Source organism: Schistocerca nitens, chromosome 6, assembly GCF_023898315.1.
Source record: "Schistocerca nitens isolate TAMUIC-IGC-003100 chromosome 6, iqSchNite1.1, whole genome shotgun sequence".
Classification (NCBI taxonomy): Eukaryota; Metazoa; Arthropoda; class Insecta; order Orthoptera; family Acrididae; genus Schistocerca; species Schistocerca nitens.
The window spans coordinates 482,512,837-482,538,678 of record NC_064619.1 but is presented as its reverse complement, the minus strand read 5'-3'; the positions used below and the strand labels follow the sequence as shown (position 1 = coordinate 482,538,678).

Below are 25,842 nucleotides of genomic sequence, written 5' to 3'. Positions count from 1 at the left end.
CGTCCATGGCGAGGTCCATCTTTGCAACCACGACACTATGCAGCGTGGTACACATGGGCCCAACAACAAGCCGAATGGACCGCTCAGGGTGGCATCACGTTCTCTTCACTGATGAGTATCGCATATGCCTTCTACTAGACAATCGTCGGAGATGTGTTTGCAGGCAACCCGGTCAGGCTGAACGCCTTAGATACACTGTCCAGCAAGTGCAGCAAGGTGGAGGTTCCCTTCTGTATTGGGGTGGCATTATGTAGGGCCGACGTACGTCGCTGGTGGTCTTGGAAGTCGCCGTAACGGCTGTACAATACGTGAATGTCATCCGCCGACCGATAGTGCAACCATATCGGCAGCATATTGGCGAGGCATTCGTCTTGATGGACGACAATTCGCGCCTCCATCGTACACATCTGGAGTATGACTTCCTTCAGGATAACGACATCGCTCGACTAGAAAGGCCAGCATGTTCTCCAGACATGAACGCTATCGGATATGCCTAGGATAGATTGAAAAGGGCTGTTTATGGACGACGTGACCCACCAACCATTGATAGGGATCTACGCCGAATTGCCGTTGAGGAGTGGGACAGTCTGGGCCAACAGTGCCTGGATGAACTTGTGGATAGAATATGGCGACGAATAGAGGCATGCGTCAACGCAAGAGGATGTGCTACTGGGTATTAGAGGTACCGGTGCAGTCTGGTCCAGCACCTCTGAAGGTCTCGCTGTGTGGTGGTACAACATGCAATGTGTGGTTTTCATGAGCAATAAAAAGGGTGGAAATGATGTTTATGTTGATCTCTATTCCAATTTTCTGTACAGGTTCCGGAACTCTCGGAACCGAGATGATCTAAAACTTTTTTTTTTTGATGTGTGTATTTGTTTCTCAACATAGCAAACCTGCCGGTGTAGACGTTTCTCCGAGCCAGAGACCAGTTTGTTGACACCGTCATTGTAGAATGTTTGAATTTGTTGGTGCACCTCTGCTTGCGCCGCTTCATCTCTATCAAAGCGAAGGTGCTCTTTAAGTTTTGCAAGCAGATGGTGGCAAATTGGACTGTATGGAGTATGATCGATAACAGTGAACACAAGGCGTCGGACTGTTGCAGATATCGCAGCTCTAGTGTGTGGTCTGGCATTGTCATGCTGAAGCAGAGCGTGTGCTCGATGTACGGACGAACTCTTCGAATTCATGCTTTCAGTTTTCTGATGTTTCAGTACAGCGATGTAGTTACTTTACAGACCACCATGTTACAGTCTGCAATTCGGAGCCGTCTAGAGCTTGAGGGTTGCAACTTACGTCAGCGCAACGGGAAACTCGTTTGGGTAATATGCATGACATGTAATACCTCGACCGATCTTGATAACAGAATAAAAAATTCGGAGATATTATTTTTCAGCACGCCCTCGAACTTTCTTATATAGTCACATTAACACTGTTTCTGATCTCAATTTTGTCTCGAGAGAAAAATTTAACGAAAACAATCAAGAGGGTAATCAAGACAGAAATAAATAACAGAAGTGCCATGAACAAACTGATCTACGTTCGACGCCTTATTTCTACCCTCTTGTGAATGTAAGAATAGACTTTCGTAATTAATCTTGTTTGTGCCAGTATAATGTCTGTGCTAATATATTTTTTTGACTCTGTTCGCTTTCTGCTAACGTTCATTGCTCGCTAGGGACGCTGTTCAGTCGTTACTTAAGCTCTTAAGGCTTTATTGTTTCTTAGAACAGTTTATACCCATACGTTCAACACTCTCAGCAGAAGTGACGCTACTGGTAACAGTCGTTCACTTGTGTGTGTGTGTGTGTGTGTGTGTGTGTGTGTCATGTTTTAAGATCCTAGGAGAATGTAAAGAGACGAACAAGAGGCATTTATATTCCGAGGAGCATCCGGCAGTACCTCAATGCAGTAATAAACTTTACCAACTGGTACTTTCCACTCCGTGTTTAATTTCTTGCACGTTTCACACCGTCTATTAAACCGACAGAATAACAATAGTCGTCTGTAGAAATTTCTTTTAGTAGTCCGCTGTTAAAGCAAGTTACTGGGCTTAATAGTCGTGTTGGGTAGTTTGTGGGAAGAGACCAAACAGCGAGGTCATCGGTCTCATCGGATTATGGAAGAATGGGTAAGAAGTCGGCCGTGCCCTTTCAAAGGAACCATCCCGGCATTTGCCTGGAGCGATTTAGGGAAATCACGGAATACCTAAATCAGGATGGCCGGACGCGGGATTGAACCGTCGTCCTCCGGAATGCGAGTCCAGTGTGCTAGCCACTGCGCCACCTCGCTCAGTGGAACTGCTCGTTTTGTATTTTGCCTCAAGTTTCTCAGGTTTAATACATAAAATAGTTCGCTTCAAAATCCATTCCTTTGGAATATCGACAGTTATGAAGAGGTTAGCACAGGAACGGAATTCGTGGCGGGCCGCATCAAACCAGTCAGTAGACTGACGATCAAAAAAAAAAAAAAAAAAAAAAAAAAAAAATAGCATGTTAGCGATGTTTGAGTGAATTACTCTTTTGTTATTGGCAGCACAAAGAAGCTAAAGAAACGTGCATACACAAAGAACAAAATAATCCGTGGAGAAGCATTGGTCTTTTATAAAAATTTTAATAGATACACATGTTTCGTGTGTTGACAAACAGCATGTTTAAATAAAAACCATAGGACATTTCTTGTCAGTGGACAAGGAGGAGATTTAAAACGAACAATTAAGCCCATCGGCGGCGCCGTTTGCGATGGTGGCAAGTGCACAGAGACTGGACTACCAAGGAGCGATGTCGCGTGCTATTCTCGAATAGAAGCAGATTCAGTCCCAAGTAATGACTCGGGACGTAGCCTCATATGACGAGAGATGGGAACATGTAATGTAGCCAAGAACTTTGTCGAATATGATCGTTTTTGCTGCACGGGGGTTAAGGGGTGGGGCGGCATTATGTTGCTTCGGCGTAAAGGCTTCCAAATCTTTAAACACAATACACTCACCAGTTATTGCCGCACTGTACTCCTTCCTCATGTGCGCCTTTCCAGGGGTGCGTTTGTATGGATGACAATGCGCAACAGCGTGTAACACTTATATCGATTATTAGAAGGTTTATATTATGTGACTGTGCATCTGCAATTATGGAGTGTGTATTCTTTGTTATTGAAAATCCTTGAGCTGTGGCAAGAAAATTAGAGTTTTGTGATGTATATATAAAAAAATTAAAAGGATATGTTAAAATGATAAATTATTATAATATGTGTATGTTGAAAAAAAGGAAATGTTTATTGAAAGCTGGCTCACGCTTAGGGCACTTGTATTTGCAACATGTAAAAGCTGTAGGGAAGGCCCTCCGCAACGGAAATGGAATGGCGCGATGTACGCCATGTGTGAACAGTACGCAGTATGTGGCCAGCCGTAGCACAGTACACTTCGACGATGGTAAGAAAGGCAATTGGAAGCTGCTTTACAAAGCGTTTTGCCTCGGATGTGGATCTGGCTATATTTGGTATTCTCGGTATAAAGGAATGACTAATATGTGGAAAATCCGACGCCAAGAAGAGGTTTCACAGAGCATTAGAATTAGAACATCAAGAGCCGTGAGTACAGTTAGCCGCCATGTCGCCTGCCACCAACCTTCGCCACTGCTTCACTAACTCCATACGTTCAGTAATGTATATGGGCATTGACCAGTTAATTTGTGTGTGGTTTTAACAATAATAATCACAATATAAATCCGTGTCCGGAACCATATTTTCTCTCCTGATCACGAACCTGTGCAGGGTCCTCACCTAAGTGCTACTAAACCCGAGTATCCGGATTTAAATGAACAATTCTTGCATTCAAGTGTTTAAAAGTGATTTTTTGTCTAATATAAAAGGAGTAGTAAAATTTAAAGTTAGAACCACAAAAGTGAAGTAGGATAGGCTTTTGCTAAAGTATCCTTAGTTTACTGAAAAATATAGTTTTGTAGGATCACAATGCAAAATTGTGTAAATATTATTGTCTAGAATACCTGCTTCATAGGTGATAAAAAGGCAAATAAGTTAAGCTAATTTTAGAAATAGTGTTGTTTTGATTTCTGTCATGAATGGTTCCTTTTTTAAGTTAATTAAACCCAGTGTTGTATTTTATTGTCTTGCAAAGTAAATTATGAACTATTCCAAGTGAAGTGAATGATTAGCTTCTTGAATTAGTCTTTTCTACTGGAATAATCAGAGAGCGTTGACTTTTGAAATTACACTAGTTTATCGATCCCCATTATATTCTCCACCAATTAAAAAGAAAATTGAGCTAGTACTGTTCTACATCTACATCTACATCCATACTCCGCAATCCACCTGACGGTGTGTGGCGGTGTGTTGCTAAGGAAAACGTATGTGGACGAGATTAAACAGTGTATTTGTGATATTATTTATCTTTATTTATCTTTTTATATCAGTTAAAATAAAAGTCCCTCATGTCCAAATTTAGTACTGCACTTCATGCAGTAACATTTCAGTATTTGATTGAGTAATGCTTTTGACTGTAGCTGTCTTTAGTATGAGCTTGGTGCAAATCTACTCCCTATAATTTGCTGGTGTGTGCGTTTTTGGTAACTGGTGCTACACACAGTTCAGAGTGCGCTGTGTCAGTTTGTATCCTGTTTGCTATTCAAAGGGAAATATCAACGAAAATAACTTTAATAACCAATATTCAATTTTCTTAAACATACATTTCCAAATTAATGTGCCTAATTGGGCTGGCGACCGTTCATTTTTTTCATTCACTTATAATTTTAACTCTTTCATTAACTCCCAGGGTTAAAGTCCGTTTAGTTTTCTGTTAATTTCACCATATTCAAAATTATAGTCGGATAACTTTCTCCATTAGTCACACGCGCAGTCAAAATTGGAAATCCTCTGAAAGGGTAACATTAGCGTGTTTCACGGCACTTTAGTGTTATATGTGGCTTTTCCTGTGGCAGGACTAAAGGTTCAGTTGTTAGGGAAGAGTGACGTATAACGCTGCTGTTACAAGCGCAGGTGAAGGAGCACTTTGAACGAAAGGATATTCGGCTAGTGGATTGGCCTGCCTTTTCCCCACGACCCAGATGCCATTAAGCACGTGTGGGATGCGTTGGCAGACGTATCGCAGCACGTTCACATGCAGCTAAGACCATCCAGTTGTCAGCCGCGCTGGCTACCACAAGAATTTCTTACCAACGTGGCCAGCTTGGTAACACGTTGAAGAGCTTGCGTTGTAGTCAGTGGTGATGACGCACCCTATGATCTACCACGCCCAGCCGTCTGTTAAGTCCATGGAACCATCATCAATCGCGGTGACTATAGTGTAACTGTTGTCTTTCAATAGAAGTGCCATTTCTGTTCGTCTCATTGCGTATTTCTTTCCTTTACATTCCCTGCTATACTGTACCAGTTATTTCTATAAGTAGTCCATATCGAACTATGTTTCTTGACAGTGGCACGACATGAGAAAGTCACTGTTGTCGTTAAGTTCTGGAAACCCGTGTATACTGAAAAAAGTCGCCACTCGTCTAGACACTGCTGCGGTGCATCACTGTAAGTGCCAAATCTCAGGGAACACAAAACTCTCAGCATACACGTGGTTTATGTCTTGTCTTTGACCTTTATTAAATTCTGATATTTAAGAGTACTTAATCTTTTTGTATTTATTCAGTTTCATATTCATTTTAGCTTGTATCATGGAACTGACGAGACATATAGAAAACACACCCACAGTGAAAGTTCTGCGATACTTCAGCCTGTGAGCTCATAAGAATATGACCCCAGGTTTTACTGCCTGCTAGGTTATTAGGCCGCGTCATATTGCTACTAAAATGATCGACGTTTCGACACCTCTGCTGGGATCTTATGGTATCCACTACTGCAGAACTCTTGCAGTAATGTACACCATAAGATCCTGAGTAATATCCAAGCAGAGTGGTCGAAACATCGATCATATTAGAAGAAATATGACGTGGCATAATAACCCAGAAGATTTTAACTTCAGTGACAACGGCCACGAAAGCCTGCAGAATTACACACACTACTGGCCATTAAAATTGCTACGCCAAGAAGAAATGCAGACGATAAACGGGTATTCATTGGACAAATATATTATGCTAGAAGTGACATGCGATTACATTTTCACGCAATTTGGGTGCATAGATACAGAGAAATCAGTACCCAGAACAACCACCTTTCGCCGTAATAATGGCCTTGATCCGCCTGGGCATTGAGTCAAACTGAGCTTGGATGGCGTGTACAGGTACAGCTGGCCATGCAGCTTCAACACGATACCACAGTTCATCAAGAGCAGTGACTGGCGTATTGTGACGAGCCAGTTACTCGGCCACCATTGAGCAGACGTGTTCAGTTGGTGAGAGATCTGCAGAATGTGCTGGTAGGACCTGCAACATGTGGTCGTGCATTATCCAGCTGAAATGTAGAGTTTCGCAGGGATCGAATGAAGAGTAGAGCCACGGGTCGTAACACATCTGGAATGTAACGTCCATTGTTCAGAGTGCCGTTAATGCGAACAAGAGGTGACCGACACGTGTAACCAATGGCACCCCATACCATCTCGCCGGCTCATACGCAGTATGGCGATGACGAATACACGCTTCCAATGAGCGTTCACCGCGATGTCGGCAAACACGGATGCGACCATCATGATGCTGTAAACAGAACCTGGATTAATCCGGAAAAATGACGTTTTGCCATTTGTGCACCGAGGTTCGTCGTTGAGTACACCATCGCAGGCGCTCCTGTCAGTGACGCAGCAACAAGGGTAACCGCAGCCATGGTCTCCGAGCTGATGGTCCATGCTGCTGCAAACGTCATCGAACTGTTCGTGCAGATGGTTCTTGTCTTGCAAACGTCCCTATCTGTTGAGTCAGGGATCGAGACGTGGCTACACGATCCGTTACAGCCATGCGGATAAGATGCCTGTCATCTCGGCTGCTAGTGGTACGAGGCCTTTGGGATCCACACGGCGTTCCGTGTTACACTCCTGAACCCACCGATTCCATATTCTGCTAACAGTCATTGGATCTCGACCAACGCGAGCAGGAATGTTGCGATACGATAAACCGCAATCGCGATAGGCTACAATCCGACCTTCATCAAAGATGGAAACGTGATGGTACGCATTTCTCCTCCTTACACGAGGCATCACTACAACGTTTCACCAGGCCAACGCAGGTCAACTGCTGTTTGTGTATGAGAAATCGGTTGGAAACTTTCCTCATGTCAGCACGTTGTAGGTGTCGCCACCGGCACCAACCTTGTGTGAATGCTCTGAAATGCTAATCATTTGCATATCACAGCATCTTCTTCGTGTCGGTTAAATTTCGCGTATGTAGCACGTCATCTTCGCGATGTAGCAATTTTAATGGCCAGTAGTGTACTTTTTATGTAGTTACTCCATTGCGAAAGACTTCTAACACTTGACCAAAGATTTTTTGAGACAGACAAGTGCCTAGCGACGCACGCATGAATACAGAGTACGAAATGTGTGAGACGGCAGGTGACTTTCAACACACACACACACACACACACACACACACACACACACAGACAGACACATTTATACAGCAAGCAGCTCAGCAAAGCGCACTAGTTGTGTAAGCTGTAGACGAGCGCGCTAGCAGCCGACTGACGCGTGCGTGTCTGCCCGCAGAGAGTGGGCTGCGACGGCGTGGTGGGCTCGGGGCGCGTGGTGGACGCGTGCGGCGTGTGCGGCGGCGACAGCAGCGCGTGCCGGCGCGTGGCGGGCCTGTTCACGCGGCCCACGCTGCCGCCCGGCTACAACCTGGTGGCCACGCTGCCGCGCGCCGCCTGCAACGTCACCGTCGCGGAGCTGCGCCCCTCCAGGAACTTCCTCGGTAAGCGCAACGTACTTCGATATCTCTCTTTCTCTCTCTCTTACTCTTTCCAGCCGCGCGGGTTAGCCGTGCAATCTGAGGCATCTTGTCACGATTCGTGAGGCTCCCCCCGTCGGAGGTTCGAGTCCTCCCTCGGGCATGGGTGTGTGTGTTGTCCTTAGAGTTAGTTAGTTTAAGTTAGATTAAGCACTGTGTAAGCTTAGGGAGCGATGACCTCAGTTTGGTCCCATAGGCTCTTACCACAAATTTCCAAATTCTCTCTCTCTCTCTCTCCCTGTGTGTGTGTGTGTGTGTGTGTGTGTGTGTGTTTGTGTGTAGCGTCCTGGGGCCATCCCAGTCAGATATTATTATTATTATTGTTATTTTTAAGAGCAGACAAATTCGACATAGGACATTAAAAAAGTTTAGAGAAGCACGGTTCATTTTATAGTATCGCAAAACAGGGACGAGTGTGCCACGGATCTAATACACAAGTTGTGGTGGCAACCATTAAAACATAGACGTTTTTCATTGCGGCAGGTTCTTTTGAAGAAATTTTAGTCACCTTCGTTCTCCTCCCACACGGAAAATATGATGGTCATCCACAGAGAACGATGTCGTACCACACCCATCACCGATCTCCCTCCATCGTGATCACAGGCGTGCCACTTAGCTCTTTCCCCCATCTCAGTGTGAGCCGTGTTTTGTAGCCGAGTGGTCGCGCATCTTTCTATTGTAACTTTCCTAAACAGCGGCGCCCGTTGTAAATTGCGCCAGATACGAAATGCGTAGTGTTATTCGCATTCTGAGTGCACAAAATGTTCCACCTATCCACATTTATAGACAAATAGAGAGTTTTCATGGTGATGGCGCAATTGACGAGTCTACAGTGACGTAACGTTGTCAGCAAAGGCGTTTTTTGCTTCATGACAATCGACGGCGTCATGCATAAGTTCGAGCACTGAAAGAACTTCAACCTATGGAGTGGAAAAATTTTGGACATCCATCTTACAGCCCTGACTTAGCACCAAGTGATTTTCACTTATTCTGAGAAGCAAAGGAATTTTCGAACAAGCAGTGACATCCTGGCCCAGATCTTTGGCGGCTGAGGAGTACAAGATGGGAATTGAAAAATTGGTCCCATGTTATAATAAGTGCCGTGATAGTTAAGGTGACTACACTGAGAAAGAGAGGTACTGCAACTGTGTAAATATAATCTTGTGCTGATACCTTTCGTTTTTATTTTGTTATGCGTTCTTAACTTACTGTACGCTCTTTTTTTGTTGACGCCCACCCACATAGGAAGAAATGATCATCATAATTAACTCTAGATTACTAAATGCTCGGAAAATTTGAGATTGCGGTACGATATAAAACACGACATTGTGTGCTTTATTTGGTATGCAACATCCGATTAGGTATCTAATAACTGCAATTAACTAATGCATACTCTATGAATAATAATTTCCTTTGAATAAATTAGGAATTGTGCAATTTACGGCGGTTTAGCACCATCACCGATCTCCCACCACCTTGATCACAGGCGTGCCAGTTAGCTCCTCGCCCCATCTCAGCGTGAGCCGTGTTTTGTTGCTGAGTGGTCCTCTCGAGAAATCAGAGCTCACACGGAGAGATTCAAGTGTTCATTTTTCACGCGCGCTGTTAGACTGTAGAACGGTAGAGAAACAGCTTGAAGGTAGCTCGATGAACCCTCTGATACGCACTTATTTGTGATATTATTCTTAAATACCAGGTTCGCCAATAGCGCTTATAAATGTTTTTATTGATTGTAGGTTTCGACAGATCTGTTCTGTCGTCATCTGATCTAACATATTAACAGAAGTTCATGATCTTTACGTAGTTACAAGCCACATAGTGATGGAGCGTCATTTTACCTTTAGCTTTTATATTTTATTGTAAAACGACTATAAATTATACGTTGTCGGGTTGGAAGTCAGACCTGGAAGCTGGAGAGAGCTGTAGAGATTGAATGAGTCCCTAACCGTTTTTCCACCAACCTGTCTTCTTCTAAAGTTGTGTCCCCAGTGCAAGAGATAGCTCGTCTGTCGAGGGATCTTCTTCGGCGGAGGCTGCTACGCTGTCATCTCTAACTTGAACCTGTTTTTCTGCTTTTTTGTGGGATGCCACTTGCCCAGATTAGTCCCTGTACCTACGGAGGGCAAGATCTGTAGAACTGACAATGATGGTAGGCGGCACCTCACATTAATGTATCCTGTTTGTTTACATTTTAAATTATCACAGTTTACATTGTCTTCTACAACACTCCACATAGCTTTCTTAATAGCATGGTAACTTTTCTGACAACTCCCGGAATAGATTACGACATACCCCTCCGAAACAGAGATACACGCCCAGCTCTGAAGAACACCCGAAACAGATATACACGTCTGGCTCTGAAGAATGCCTGAAACAATCTGACTAGTACAGCCGAGGTACTTCGCATCCCAGACGAGCCAAAGCGACCCGAAGGTGTCCGAAGCACTTCGGCTGCAATATCGTTACTCTTATGTTTCTCAAAACTAGTGAAATTAAAAAATTCGGTTGAGTCGTAGGGTAACCTGAGAGACTGTCATACTGAAAACTGGGTTAAATACAATGAAAAGCATATAAATAATTAATAAAAGAATTTAGGCCTAATACCCGAATGTTCCGACCAATCAGAAGCAAGTTCAGTAGCATTGGTGGACACTCTCACGGGAATAGTACATACTGTACCATCTGTCGCTTGTACCTCACTCTACTTTTGTACCATATGCTACTTCACGTGTATCAAGCTGGAAGGCGAGCTTCTAGCAAGATGAAATACTCTCAGCCACAGCCAGGAACATCACACGACGCCACATCACTATGTGGATCGCAACTATGTAAAGATCATAAACGTCTGTTAATATGTTAGAAGATGTGATGACGACAGCACAGATCTGTCGGCACTGGTAATCAATAAAAACATTTACATGCAGTCTTAACGTATATGGTATTCAAGAATGATATCACAATTCAGATCACCCCTGTATGCTGGAGCCAAGGTAGCCCCTGAGGGCCGGCAACCCATATTACACCACAGAGGATGAGGTTGTCTATGTCCAAAGCGTACCAAAAGCACCCTGGTAAACACCGGCTATTTACATACAAGATAATGGAAACAGACATTCCGAGCACTACTTCCTACAGGGGGAGCTCGAGCCATGGCCTGCAGGAAGTATCACCACGTCAAAACCTGATTGGCTGGAGACAGCTAATTAGGGGCTAGAACCAGCCCCGAAGTTCAGTTCACTCCAGATGCCGACCTCGTGTACTTCGACCGCTGACGATTACGTCTTCATCTCTGAATTGGACTCTTAGTAGTGTGTGTGTGTGTGTGTGTGTGTGTGTGTGTGTGTGTGTGTGTGTGTGTGTGTTACCACGAACCTTTGTGAAAAATTGGAAGTGAACTTTTGTTTGCCTCAATTAGGAGACTTTTACTGGCATCGTTATTGTTACCTTTCGTTTATGGTTCAGTCATTAACCTTGTGAACTTACATCAGTAAAAGTTGTGTTTGTGAAAAAATTGCGAATTTACAGTCACCAGAACACCCAACAGTTGACACATTGACAAACATATATAACTTAACTGTGAATTGCACCAGCCATGTAGATGTAGATGTAGAGGCCCTATAGGATCAGCAAAGCATTATGCCTCATTTGAACAGTCTTTCTGAGCTTCCATGATTCTCTGTGCCGGTAAAAAACTCTTATAGAATCAGTTTGTTGTAAATATGTCTGTTTGTTAAGTAGCCTCTTTGTCAGGAATGAGTGGAGGTGTTTAGCTGAGATTTTGTCAATTACTACTGTATCGTGGCGGTGCAGTTAATGCAATCAAAAGATACGGTCGTCTATGTAACTTACTTCGATACCTGAAAACTCACTCATCAAAACTTACAGCTAAACTATTTACAGACGTAATGCAGTCTGTACAGAACCGCCAGAGGGAGAGTCCCGCTCACATTTGTCGGTTATTTTCTCCATGGAGTCTCTATCTTCACTTTTCTACGTCCCCATTTTCTTTGAGACTTCGTTCTCTGACATCATGATCCAATCGTGTATCTTGTCTCTGTATTTCTGCTGTCAGGTTCTATTGGGTCGATTAGTCCGTTTACTAGGTCAATTTGGACATGTGCTGTACATGGTGCTGTTAACGTGATCCCTCGTATGTGTGTCAGAGTTCTTCTAGTCTATTTTGTTGGTGGTAGCCAGCTAATGTAGCCGTAGAGCTTTAACCTTCTTCTGCCACTTGCTGTTAGGTTTGACGTCCTCTCACTAGGTTTCCTAGAGTAGATTGTAGTCAGTTTTTCTCTTCTGTTAGCATTGGGCCGAGAATTTATCTCATGATTTTTCATTCTTCCTTCAGTATACTTTCCATGACGCTTCAGTACAGTACTGCAGGCTTGATTACTATGTTGTAGTGTCTGTGTTAATTGACATGCATTTCTTAGTATCTTTGTCCTCTGCCTTCTCGTACGCTCTCTTCACTTCGGTGTTGTGAAATCTCCCATGAGATCTTCTGTCCTCCTGTAGGTTCGAGGACTTCACCTAGATATTTGAAATGTGCAACTCTGTTTATCTTTCCGTCTTCTGTTATAATTTTTGTGGGTTTGGTTGAGCGAAAGAATTGAGATTTCTTACAGATTTGCAGATCAGCTTTTCCTGCGTATTCTTTAATTTTTATTGGTTTGGTTGCTGTTCGTCGCTATCTGAGTGTATGGCCCATTCCCTCATTACTTTGTCCAGGACTAGGTTCAACAATACTGGGGATAATAAGTCACCGTGAGTACTCCAGTTTTGATCATGAAGGGATCAGAGGTTCCACTCATGGATTCAACTTTCGTTCTTTCACCATCCATTGTCTGTATGATTAGCCACAATGTTTTTGAGTCGACTCCCCGTTCTTCTAAGATGTTGAATAAGAATGGTCGGCTAACGAAATCATATGCCTTCTTGAAATCAGTATAGGGGCAAATGATTGGAGAATTCCTGAAGGCCTTGTATTTTAGAAATGTTTTCAGATTGAAGATGTGTTCACTGCGCGAATGATTGGGGCAGAAGCCTGCCTGGTATTCGCCACTTTCGCGTCCTAAGTTTATTTGTGTCCTCTAGAGTAAACAAGATTAGGGTCGTCAGACCCTTTCCAACATCTAACTAGGTTTTCTAACAAATACGTTCGAGGTAGCAATAGTTATTTAGTTTGTTAGTTACGTGTTCCATAGGTCATTTGAACGGTTCTTTTATGTAAATGACCCAGAACGAGACAGCTTACTTTACAATTAAAACTATATATATATATATATATATATATATATATATATATATATATATATATATATATAATTTGTTTTAACAGTAATTAATATATTATTTTTCAGTTTCACTCATGCAACTACACTTTAAACAACTTTCCTATTGTTTTGATGTTTTTGTAAGCCATCAGTTGTTAAACAAAGTAATTTATATGTAGGATAGATGGGACTGTCCTGTCGGATACTGTCAGATATTTTATGTTATCGATGCAAAAAAACAAAGAGGTTTATTGCTACATATTGAACTCCTTTACACCAGATCTTCCCTAGTTTCGCGTTTAACCGTATGTGCTACGAATGGTCAGACTGACGAACAATATTCTAGTATCGGTAAACCAGGGTCTTGTAACCTACCTCCTTCGTAGGTCAATTACACTTCCTGACGATTCTTCCAACGTACCTCAGTCTGACATCTGCCTTATCTGACTTAGTGTATGACCATGTATATTTCTGTAGTACATGGGCAATATATATCGATAACAACAGTTGTCGTATTAAAATATACAGGGTTGTCCATTGATCGTGACCGGGCCAAATATCTCACGAAATAAGCACCAAACGAAAAAAACTACAAAGAACGAAACTTGTCTAGCTTGAAGGGGGAAACCAGATGGCGCTATGGTTGGCCCGCTAGATGCCGCTGCCATAGGTCAAACTGATATCAACTGCGTTTTTTTAACGAGTAACTCCCGTTTTTTATTACATATTCGTGTAGTACGTAAAGAAATAGGAATGTTTCAGTTGGACCACTTTTTTCGCTTTGCGATAGATGGCGCTGTAATAGTCACAAATATATGGCTCACAATTTTAGACGAACAATTGGTAACATGTAGGTTTTTTAAATTAAAATACAGAACGTAGGTACGTTTGAACATTTTATTTCGGTTGCTCCAATGTGATACATGTGCCTTTGTGAACTTATCATTTCTCAGAACGCATGCTGTTACAGTGTGATAACCGGTAAATACCACATTAATGCAATAAATGCTCAAAATGATGTCCGTCATCCTCAATGCATTTGGCAATACGTTCGTCTCTACAGCGAGTAGTTCGCCTTCTGTAATGTTGACAGGCGTTGTCGGTGGATCACGATAGCAAATATCCTTCAACTTTCCCAACAGAAAGAAATTCGGGGACGTCAGATACGGTGAACGTGCGGGCCAGGGTGTGGTGCTTCGACGACCAATCCACCTGTCATGAAATACAGTATTCAATACCGCTTCAACCACACGCGAGCCATGTGCCGGACATCCATCATGTTGGAAGTATATCGCCATTCTGTCATGCACTGAAACATCTTATAGTGACATCGGTAGAACGCTACGTAGGAAATCAGCATACATTGCACCATTTAGATTGCCATCGATAAAAGGGGGGCCAATTATTCTTCCTCCCATAATGCCGCACCATACATTAACCCGCCAAGGTCACTGATGTTCCACTAGTCGCAGTCATCGTCGATTTTCCGTTGCCCAATAGTGCATATTATGCCGGTTTACATTACCGCTGTTGGTGAATGACGCTTCGGCGCGTAATAGAACGCGTGCAAAAAAACTGTCATCGTCCCGTAATTTCTCTTGTGCCCAGTGGCAGAACTGTACACGACGTTCAGAGTCGTGGCCATGTAATTCCTGGTGCATAGAAATATGGTACGGGTGCAATCGATGTTGGTGTAGCGCTCTCAACACCGACGTTTTTGAGATTCCCGATTCTCGCGCAATTTGTCTGCTACTGATGTGTGGATTAGGCGCGACAGCAGCTAAAACACCTACTTGGGCATCATCAGTTGTTGCAGGTCGTGGTTGACGTTTCAAGTGTGGCTGAACACTTCCTGTTTCCTTAAATAACGTAACTAACCGGGGACGCTCCGGACACTTGGATGATGTCGTCCATGATACTGAGCAGCATACATAGCACACGCCCGTTGGGCATTTTGATCACAATAGCCATACATCAACACGATATCGACCTTTTCCGCAACTGGTAAACGGTCCATTTTAACACGGATAATGTATCACGAAGCAAATACCGTCCGCACTGGCACAATGTTACGTGACACCACGTACTTATATGTTTGTGACTACTACAGCGTCATCTATCACAAAGCGAAAAAAGTGGTCCAATAAAACATTTATATTTCTTTACGTACTACACGAATATGTAACAAAAAATAGGGGTTCCTATTTAAAAAAAAACGCAGTTGATATCCGTTTGACCTAGGGCAGCGCCATCTAGCGGGCCAATCATAGCGCCACCTGGTTTCCCCTTTCAAGCTAGACGAGTTTCGTTCATTGTAGTTTTTTCGTTTGGTGCTTATTTCGTGACATATTTGGCCCGGTCACTATCAATGGACGACCCCGTATAATAATGAACATGCATAATTTAAGAAATGTCAGCCTTATTAATATTTAAATCTTTTTCATTCATAATGGATACTGGTAACCTCCGGGACTCTTCCTTTACATGATGTAGGGTAATAACCGCTACCAGTCACAGTAGAAGCTAATTTTGCTGAACACACGACCGGTTTAGAGCTTGTGCCCGTTTTCAGGTGGTTTACATTCAGATACATGTTTCCATACTCAGTGTTGGAGATCACCGTTAAAATCGAAAACAGATGATGGGATGATGACTATATAAACACAAATGAAACTTCTGGAAGTGGCTAAGAGACATATGTTGCAAACTATTAAAGTATTAACATGAGGCTGGTGTATCCATATCGTTTTCATAGTACATCTGGACAGAGGATGAACGAGGAGTGATAGAGTAAGATATGTAGATGAGATGGAAGGAAGAAACCAGAAGTAGGGATGCAAAAGGCAAGGATAGTTTATAGTATGACATACTGCTTCCCTCTTGGAGAGAAAGAAGAAGCTGGGTTCTGCCGATAAGAAAGCTACGCCAATGATAAAACTTTTGATCTCTTCTTGAATGCAAATTGGTTTTTATATTAGAAATAGATTATACGGTAGTTTTTTCCTATCATGCGGATGATTTAGTGACACAAAGTCTGCAGGAATTCAGAAAATATCATTCTTGTGGAACATAAATGGCTCATTCACACGAGTGGAGGAGTGCTATCGACAGGGGATCTCAAGCAGGTTCTATATTTCTATAGTTCCTGGAGGTTTTAGAAACCTTATCTCACAAACGACATCTGATTAAATTGCATGCAACTGCTTTAGTGATAACCTGTCAGGAACGCTACAGTTTATAGTTAGTGACAAGAAGTCATCGACTGAAGCTAAAATGACACTTCCCTGAGGAAGTGTTATACGCTTTCTGTCATCCCTGATGTATATTAGCGATTTAGATACCTGAGCAACACATCATTCTTTCTCTTACCGTCTAGTGAAGCCATCAGGATTTCAAAACGAATTGCGAAATGATTTAGACAAGATGTGTGCAGTGCGAGGAAAGTTGCAATTGATCCTACAGAATAAAATAGTATATATGTGTGGTGACTTTTCTTTCGGATGTATTTACGGCGATGACGGTCAGTGATTCCTTCACTAAAGATGCGCACCAAGCACGAACTCTTACGGTAACCAGCGAGATGCCGCGAGTAATGAGGCTCATGAGCAGGCCACTTCATCAGTAGGGTGGTGTAAGCTGAGAATTTTGGTGTGACAGGACAGGAGGTGTGCTGTGGTAGTCCATGCAGTTGTGGTTATCACTATATCCAGGTGGCGCAATGGTCAGTGCATCTGCCTAATAAACAGGGCACCTGAGTTCGAATCCCAGTCCAGCACAAATTTTTAACTGGTGCCATTGACATAAATAAATGCCCAGTGGCAGCTAATGTCTTTAATTTCTTTGAGTCTTGAATAAAAAGGTGAAGTGGTCCTCATGATCACTAAAAGATTTCCGTTAAATTTAAAGGATGTAGAGAGAAGTATCAGTCCTATCCAAAGGCCGTACTCCCAGGTTCTACCATGTTGGACTTGTGAAAGACCTACTCTCCTTCTCCTGGTCCCTACAGTGGAAAAACTTCTCTGCCATCAATCCAACCAATGCCAACGCAATCCCAACATTGAACCCTTACTGTCCCAATTCATACCACCATCCAATCATGATCCTCCAATACTCTCACCTAACCATCCCCTGGTCACCTTCCAGGAATTCTAACTTCCAACCTGGCCTCATCACACTTCCCCAGGTCCCTCCCTACATAACCTAAAAACAGATCATGACCTGATAGACGAAGGTTCCAGTGCCATTGAGATGAAACAGAGTGACTACTTGGCAGAGAGCTTCTGCCAGTCGTCCAGCACATCCAACTAAAAGTTCAGCCAGATTGACCCCATCCTAGAAGTCCTACATAATCTCCAATCCCTACTGAAATCCTTAGGCCCTTCCCAGAACCTCTTCCCTGGATCCATCTCCTTATTCATCCCAACAACAGTCTGCACATCGATCTTCTACATGCTCCCTAAAATCCACAAACCTAACATTCCTGGGTGCCCCATTGTGGCTGGTTACAGCGTCCCACTGCAACAATCTCAACCCTTGTTGATAAACATTTCCAACCGAGTGTCCAAGACCTGGCCACCCACATGAAAGATACCACTTCCTGTACTGGCTCTTCACCATCCTCACACACTTACCTCCCATATCCCTACCCATCACTGTTGATGCAACCACCCTATACACCAAAAACCCTCATGCAATTGAACACTATGTCTCCAAATGCCCTGCAGATTCCAAACCCATTACTTCATTCCCCATACACCTAATCAAGTACATCAGATCCATAACTACTTCACATTTGAAGGGAAGGTATACAAACAAATTCGTGACACAGCCATGGGCACCTTGATGGCACTCCCCCCCAATGCCATCCTCTTCATGGGCCTCCTAGAGGAAACATTCATAGCTTTCCAAAACCCCAGCCCCCTCCCCCCCCCCCATCTATGTTTCGGATTTATTGATATCCTTATAATCTGGACCGATAGCAAGAACACATTTCCTCATTCCTCCACAACCTCAACACCTTCTCTCCCATCCACTTCGCCTGGTCCTACTCCATCCACCATGCCACCTTCCTAGATGTCGATCACCTCCATCCACACCTTGGTCCACATCAAACCCACTAATCACCAACAACTCTGCCACCCTTTCTATGCCAAAAAATCCCTCCCATACAGCCTGGCAACCTTTGGTAGATGCATCTGCAGTGATGAGAATTCTGTTGATCAGCGTGATGAAGGCTTTGTAGACAGGTAATACCCTCCAGACCTAATTCACAAACAGATCTCCCAAGCCATATCCTCACGCACACCTGTCCTCACATCCACCTGAAGAACCAACTACAAAGAAGCCTCCCCCTTGTCACTCAATACCACCCCAGACTGGAATGACTGAACCACGTCCTTTCTCTAGGCTCCATATTGCCCTGAAATGAGGGCCATCCTACCCTAGATACTTCCAGCCCCTAACAGAGTAGTGTTCTGCCACAACATCCTAGTCCATCCCTATACCACTCCTACCCCAATCCCCTCCCATAGGGATCATACCCCTGTGGAAGACACAGATGCAAAACCTGTCCAATCCACTCATCTATTCCAGTCCTGTTACAGGCTTATGCTACCCTATCAGAGGATAGGCCACCTGCAAAAGTGGCCATGTTATAACTTGAATGAATGTGCACTGTCAAACTGTTGGCAAAACAAGGGGGACCACCCAGTGGCACAATAGAGCACAACTTGCAACATGCAAAATTTCAATAGCTGCTTCACAACCCATGGCATCTGGATCCTTCCCACTACTACCAGCTTACAGCACATCCTTCGCTCCTGTAACCTTTAAGTTAAATCACACCCACATCCAACAGTGTGTGTGTGTGTGTGTGTGTGTGTGTGTGTGTGTGTGTGTGTGTGTGTGTACACCATCCCTTGCCCCATTATCCCACCCAATTTGTGTCCACACATCAGCCATTTGTATGCTGTTATCTCACATCCTAGACTATGAAAAATCGCGTGCCCAGCCGTCTGTCACCTGCCCTCTCTATCTCCCATGAGCCGCTAGACGCTTCTCTCCAACCCCCTCCCTGCCTCTCGCCTTCTTACATCCGTCCCCCTCCCCACCCACCGCGACCCAGTACGCTCACAGCTAGAAAAAGGAAGTGCATTCCGAAAGCTAGCCAAGTTCTTTACCTTTCATTTGTGTTCCTATCAACGACAGTGTGTCGTCTCCTTCATTCGTGAATAATTCCTAAATACCTAGAGGTTACATTACTAACCTTTCTCTGTGATGGAAACTCGTCTCTGCACCTCATATCACCTTCCCTTTAGTCATCACTTGCTCGCACCCCCACCAAGTGGCACTTAATCGAAGTGGTCAGTGATCGCAATGCTTTTTCTGATGACTTACCTACACTGAGGTGACAAAAGCCATGGGATAGCAACATCCAAATATACAGATGGCGATAGTATTGTGTACACAAGCTATAAAAGGGCAGTGCATTGCCGGAACTGTCTGTACTCAGGTGATTCAAGCAAAAAGATTTCCGATTTGATTGTGGCCGCACGACGGGAATTAACAGACTCTGCGCGGAATGGTAGGTAGAGCTAGACGCATGGGACATCCCACTTCGGAAATCGTTAGGGAATTATATATTCCGAAATACACAGTGACAAGAGTGTGCCAAAAATAGCAAATACACGCATTACCTCTCACCGCAACAAACACATTGCCCGACGGCCTTCACTTAACTACCGAGAGCAGCGGCGTTTGTGCAGAGTTGTCAGTGCTAGCAGAGAAGCAACACTGCGTGAAATAACCGCAGAGGTCAATGTGAGACGTACGACGAAAGCATGAGTTAGGACAGTGCGGTGAAATTTGGTATTAATGGGCAATGACAGCAGACGACCCACACGAATGTCTTTGCTAACAGCACGACATCACATGCAGTGGATCTCCTGCGGTTGTGACCATATCGGTTGGACTCTAGACGATTGGAAAACCGTGGCCAGGTCAGATGAGTTTCGCTTTCACTTGGTAAGAGTTGGTGGTAGGATGCAAGTGTGGTGCAGAACCCATGATGTCGTGGACCCAACTTCTCAATAAGGCATTGTGCAAGCTGGTGAAGGCTCCACAATGGTGTGGGCTGCGTTTGTATGGAATGGACTGGGTCCTCTGATCCAACTGAACGGATCAGTGAAAATAAGTGGTTACTTTCGACTACCTGGAGACCATTTGCAGCCATTCATAGAGTTCATGTTCCCAAAACATGATGCCGTGTCACTGGACCAGAATCGTTCGCGACTGATTTGAAGAACATTCTGGACAGTTCGAGCGAATGATTTGATCAGGCAGAACATCCGACATGATTCCCACCAAGCGCTTATGGAACATAATTGAAAGATCAGTTCGTGCAGAACATCGTGCACCATCAACACTTCCGCAATTACGAACGGCTATAGAGACAGCATGGCTTATTATTTCTGCAGGAGTCTTCCAACGTCCTGCTGAGCCCAAGCCAAGTCGAGTTGCTGCAGTAGGCCGTCCGTAAGAAGGTCCGATACGATATTGTTAGGTTTCGCACGGCTTCTGTCACCTCAGTGCAATCAGGAGTTGTAATCATTTTAATAGGATCAATTCTATTACCGTCTGAGCTTACCAAGTACGCCTCAGGGCACAGCTCAGTTTTCAGTTCGCAAGTACCCGCCACGAACTATCAATGTCCTTCAGAAGCTCTCTAAATAAATCGATCTGACTAGAAGGGCTGTGAGGCCCGAATCGGGCCGTCTGTTGTAGCTAGATAGTCCAGCTGGTGTGAGCAACGTACGTGGAAAGTAATGTTCTGGACTGGAGAACCAGTGTGGACACGTTTTTAACCTGTCAGCTGCTTTAAACTTCAGTACTCTAAGATCAGGACTAATTTCATTCATAGCGTACTTTCCAGAGTGTGTGGATGCGTACTAGAATATTTTAACGTGATCGACATTTCGGCATTAATATTTGTAGCACCAAGCGATTTATAAGCCTTTCTGAATAACGATGTAAACTGTTGAAAAGTTTTATTTTAACTCAGAAGTTTTTTTGGGAGTAAACAGTAAATCACGGACTAGCGCGTTAGTTTTCCGATACACAAATTCTGCCTTTCGGACTTCTCGGTATTTATGGCGGCTAGAATGATAAACAGAAACGCGGAGATTGCTGTAACACGTCGAAAACAAACCGAACTGTATCGCAGGACATTGTATTTTATTGTGTAGGCTGGCGGGAGAGAAGTCTAACAGATGGGCCCGCGCTCGGTAGAACTGCCCCGCTTACGAGTCGGGCGATGACGTGCCACCTAAGTGACACTATAAACTAAGTCGGGGTGCTTCGCCCAGCAGCTGGGAATGTCGCGCGGGCCTCGACGCTGCCAACGGGGTCACTGCCAGAGGAGCGGCGTCGGTCTTCAGCGCACAGCAAGTGTTTACCAGGTACCACGTCGTTTCGGACCCTCTGCACTCCTATCGCGGCCCGTGTACCTACCAGAGGAGTACACATTCCGCTTTTACCCCGCTCATGCTTGACTGTTAGACAAGTAGGTAAGCCGCCGCACGTTATCAGCAGAGCGAGCCGGCTGCTTTACTCCCATACAAGACAAGCTGTGCCCAACACAAGCAGGCTAAAAGAATCCAGCTTGCCTGCTCGTCTTCCCGTTGTGCTACGCTGCGCAGTAAGTATTTCCGCATGCTTATGACGAGGATTGGGAAGTTAATCAAAAGTTTTCTTTTTACCCGAGTGTCACAAGATGACGCTCAATGAAATTCATATTCATTTAGGATCATTGTAGGTCACAAAATGGTGGATTTCATTTGTCCTTTTTTTCCTTTTCGGGGTGTTTCGTGCTTATTTACTTATTTCTATGTGAACTGTTTTGTGTGCAACTTCAGCGCTATCCACTAGTTCTGACTATTGTGTATTCGAACTACCATCAGGTCGTCTCTAATACATGTTTTCTGCAGTAAGCAGAACCATCTCTGAAAGTCCAGATCTTTTGCATCTAAGAACCTGAAGATGTCTATTACACTGCAACAAGAACTAAAGTTTGGAGGTCTACTTTCTGCAATCTTAGTGGGTTTCAGCCAAATACGACCCCAGTTATAAAATTTTTAATTACCTTTCCAGGATGTGCATAGCGGCTTCGCTGAATTAATTCTAAGTATTAAAAGTAGTTCATTCCGAATTCTCCAAAGTCGTTTTAGCAAAGGCGATGTTCGTTTTTCATATTAGGTTAATCTAAAAACACCATGGCTGAAGAAGCTTTTGCCGGCCGGCGTGGCCGTGCGGTTCTAGGCGCTACAGTCTGGTACCGCGCGACCGCTGCGGTCGCAGGTTCGAATCCTGCCTCGGGCATGGATGTGTGTGATGTCCTTAGGTTAGTTAGGTTTAAGTAGTTCTAAGTTCTAGGGGACTGATGACCTCTGACCTTCCTTCGCACTACGTTACATATCACCAAACTGTGGTTTTTAACATCCACTGAGCCATATGGTTTTTTTTTCCTATTTCAGTCAATGTTTACCCTAAATTTAGAAAACGTATTAATTGCTAAATGGACTCAGCTCCTCAGCACACATTTCCACACATTGTCCAGTACTAAGTCTTTCTCCTCTTTCAAAACATTTATGGATGAGGAAATTGCTGTTCAAATTTACAGACACATCGTAACATATTCGAGTGTTTAGTATTTTTTTCTATAATTATAGTTCCGAAACACATGCCAATTTATCTGAACCTGCCTCATAAACACACGAAAACCTTTTCCCTACTGGAATTGAGCTCTGTCCCCTAACTAGTACACACTCCTGGAAATTGAAATAAGAACACCGTGAATTCATTGTCCCAGGAAGGGGAAACTTTATTGACACATTCCTGGGGTCAGATACATCACATGATCACACTGACAGAACCACAGGCACATAGACATAGGCAACAGAGCATGCACAATGTCGGCACTAGTACAGTGTATATCCACCTTTCGCAGCAATGCAGGCTGCTATTCTCCCATGGAGACGATCGTAGAGATGCTGGATGTAGTCCTGTGGAACGGCTTGCCATGCCATTTCCACCTGGCGCCTCAGTTGGACCAGCGTTCGTGCTGGACGTGCAGACCGCGTGAGACGACGCTTCATCCAGTCCCAAACATGCTCAATGGGGGACAGATCCGGAGATCTTGCTGGCCAGGGTAGTTGACTTACACCTTCTAGAGCACGTTGGGTGGCACGGGATACATGCGGACGTGCATTGTCCTGTTGGAACAGCAAGTTCCCTTGCCGGTCTAGGAATGGTAGAACGATGGGTTCGATGACGGTTTGGATGTACCGTGCACTATTCAGTGTCCCCTCGACGATCACCAGTGGTGTACGGCCGGTGTAGGAGATCGCTCCCCACACCATGATGCCGGGTGTTGGCCCTGTGTGCCTCGGTCGTATGCAGTCCTGATTGTGGCGCTCACCTGCACGGCGCCAAACACGCATACGACCATCATTGGCACCAAGGCAGAAGCGACTCTCATCGCTGAAGACGACACGTCTCCATTCGTCCCTTCATTCACGCCTGTCGCGACACCACTGGAGGCGGGCTGCACGATGTTGGGGCGTGAGCGGAAGACGGCCTAACGGTGTGCGGGACCGTAGCCCAGCTTCATGGAGACGGTTGCGAATGGTCCTCGCCGATACCCCAGGAGCAACAGTGTCCCTAATTTGCTGGGAAGTGGCGGTGCGGTCCCCTACGGCACTGCGTAGGATCCTACGGTCTTGGCGTGCATCCGTGCGTCGCTGCGGTCCGGTCCCAGGTCGACGGGCACGTGCACCTTCCGCCGACCACTGGCGACAACATCGATGTACTGTGGAGACCTCACGCCCCACGTGTTGAGCAATTCGGCGGTACGTCCACCCGGCCTCCCTCATGCCCACTATACGCCCTCGCTCAAAGTCCGTCAACTGCACATACGGTTCACGTCCACGCTGTCGCGGCATGCTACCAGTGTTAAAGACTGCGATGGAGCTCCGTATGCCACGGCAAACTGGCTGACACTGACGGCGGCGGTGCACAAATGCTGCGCAGCTAGCGCCATTCCACGGCCAACACCGCGGTTCCTGGTGTGTCCGCTGTGCCGTGCGTGTGATCATTGCTTGAACAGCCCTCTCGCAGTGTCCGGAGCAAGTATGGTGGGTCTGACACACCGGTGTCAATGTGTTCTTTTTTCCATTTCCAGGAGTGTATATTCCTCAATACATAATTTTTCTTCAACATCCTTTAAATTTGGTTCGTTCATTTTCCTGCTCCCTCTGCTATGACAAATGAGCTACAGTAAAACTACATACGCAGACATCCACTGATACAAAACATTATGACCATTAACTACGCGACGCTGGATGCAGCCTTGCGGAAGTGGAGCATACACTGGGGAGGGATCACCTTAGCGAAGATATGGGCTGCAAATGGGAAATCCATTGACATAAACGACTTTGACAAAGAGCAGATTATTATAACACAGTGCCTGTGAACAACGCCGGCCGCGGTGGCCGAGCGGTTCTAGGCGCTTCAGTCCGGAACCGCGCGACTGCTACGGTCGCAGGTTCGAATCCTGCCTCGGGCATGTGTGATGTCCTTAGGTTAGTTGGGTTTCAGTAGTTCTACGTTCTAGGGGACTGATGACCTCAGATGTTAAGTCCTATAGTGCTCAGAACCATTTGAGCCTGTGAACGACTGTCTTGAAAACGGCGAAGCTGATCGAACGTTCACGTGCTACTTTCGTGAGCATCTTCGGAAAGATCTAGGAGGAGTGAAACTACCACTAAACGTTGGAAGTCCACAACTGTTCACCAAACGTGGGCTACGGAGGATTGTCTGCTTTATAAAGTTGGCTAGATGGTGATCTGTGGAATATCTACCGAAAAAGCACAATGCTGGTGCACGCCAAGTGTATCGGAACACACCGTTCATAGAACATTGCTTAACATGGAGCTCCGCAGCAGAAGACATCTAAGTGTTCACATATTTACCCAACGATATCGTCAGTTAAGATTGCAGTGGGCACGAGACCATCTGGATCGGCCGTCGATCAATGGAAAATTGTTGGCCCTTCGGGTGAATCTCATTTTTGCTACGCTAGGTCGAGGGTCGTCTTCACAAACGCCGTCATCGAGGTGAACGGCGGATCGAAACATGCAGTGCGCCACGGACGCAGGCCGCTGGGTATTATGCTACGGGAGACATTCTACTGCACTTGCAGGGGTCCTGTAGTAGTAAGTGTTGGCACGCAGGGTGCTGTAAACCATCTGCATCCCTTCACGCGTAATGTCTTCCTCGACAACGTTGTCATCTTTCAGCAGTATAATTGCCCGTTTCTCGGTGCCAGAAGCGTGCTACAGTAGTTTGAAGACCATTATAGTGCCTGATGTAAATCCTATGGAAACCATCCAGGTCGCTATAGGGCACAATCACCGCGTACGCAGATTAGCGGCCTATTATTTACACGAATTACATAACCTATGCGTAGGCATGTAATGCCACATTCCTCCACAAACCTACCAACAAGCTGTCAGACAGATGGTCATTATGTTTTAGCTCATTAGTGTATACCTGGCTATCCTGTAGTCATGTTGGATTGATAGCGCAACCTGTTAACATGC

The 25,842-nt window shown here is 44.8% G+C and overlaps 1 protein-coding gene across 1 annotated transcript in view; it reads left to right on the top strand.

Annotated features, from left to right (window-relative positions):
- The window catches only part of LOC126262610 (ADAMTS-like protein 4), a 775,764-nt gene that overhangs the window by 537,410 nt on the left and 212,512 nt on the right, over window positions 1–25,842 (top strand). Inside the window, exon 2 of the mRNA XM_049959365.1 lies at window positions 7,670–7,874. Within this exon, the coding sequence (XP_049815322.1) occupies window positions 7,670–7,874 (205 nt within the window). The remainder of the gene's footprint in view (window positions 1–7,669; window positions 7,875–25,842) is intronic.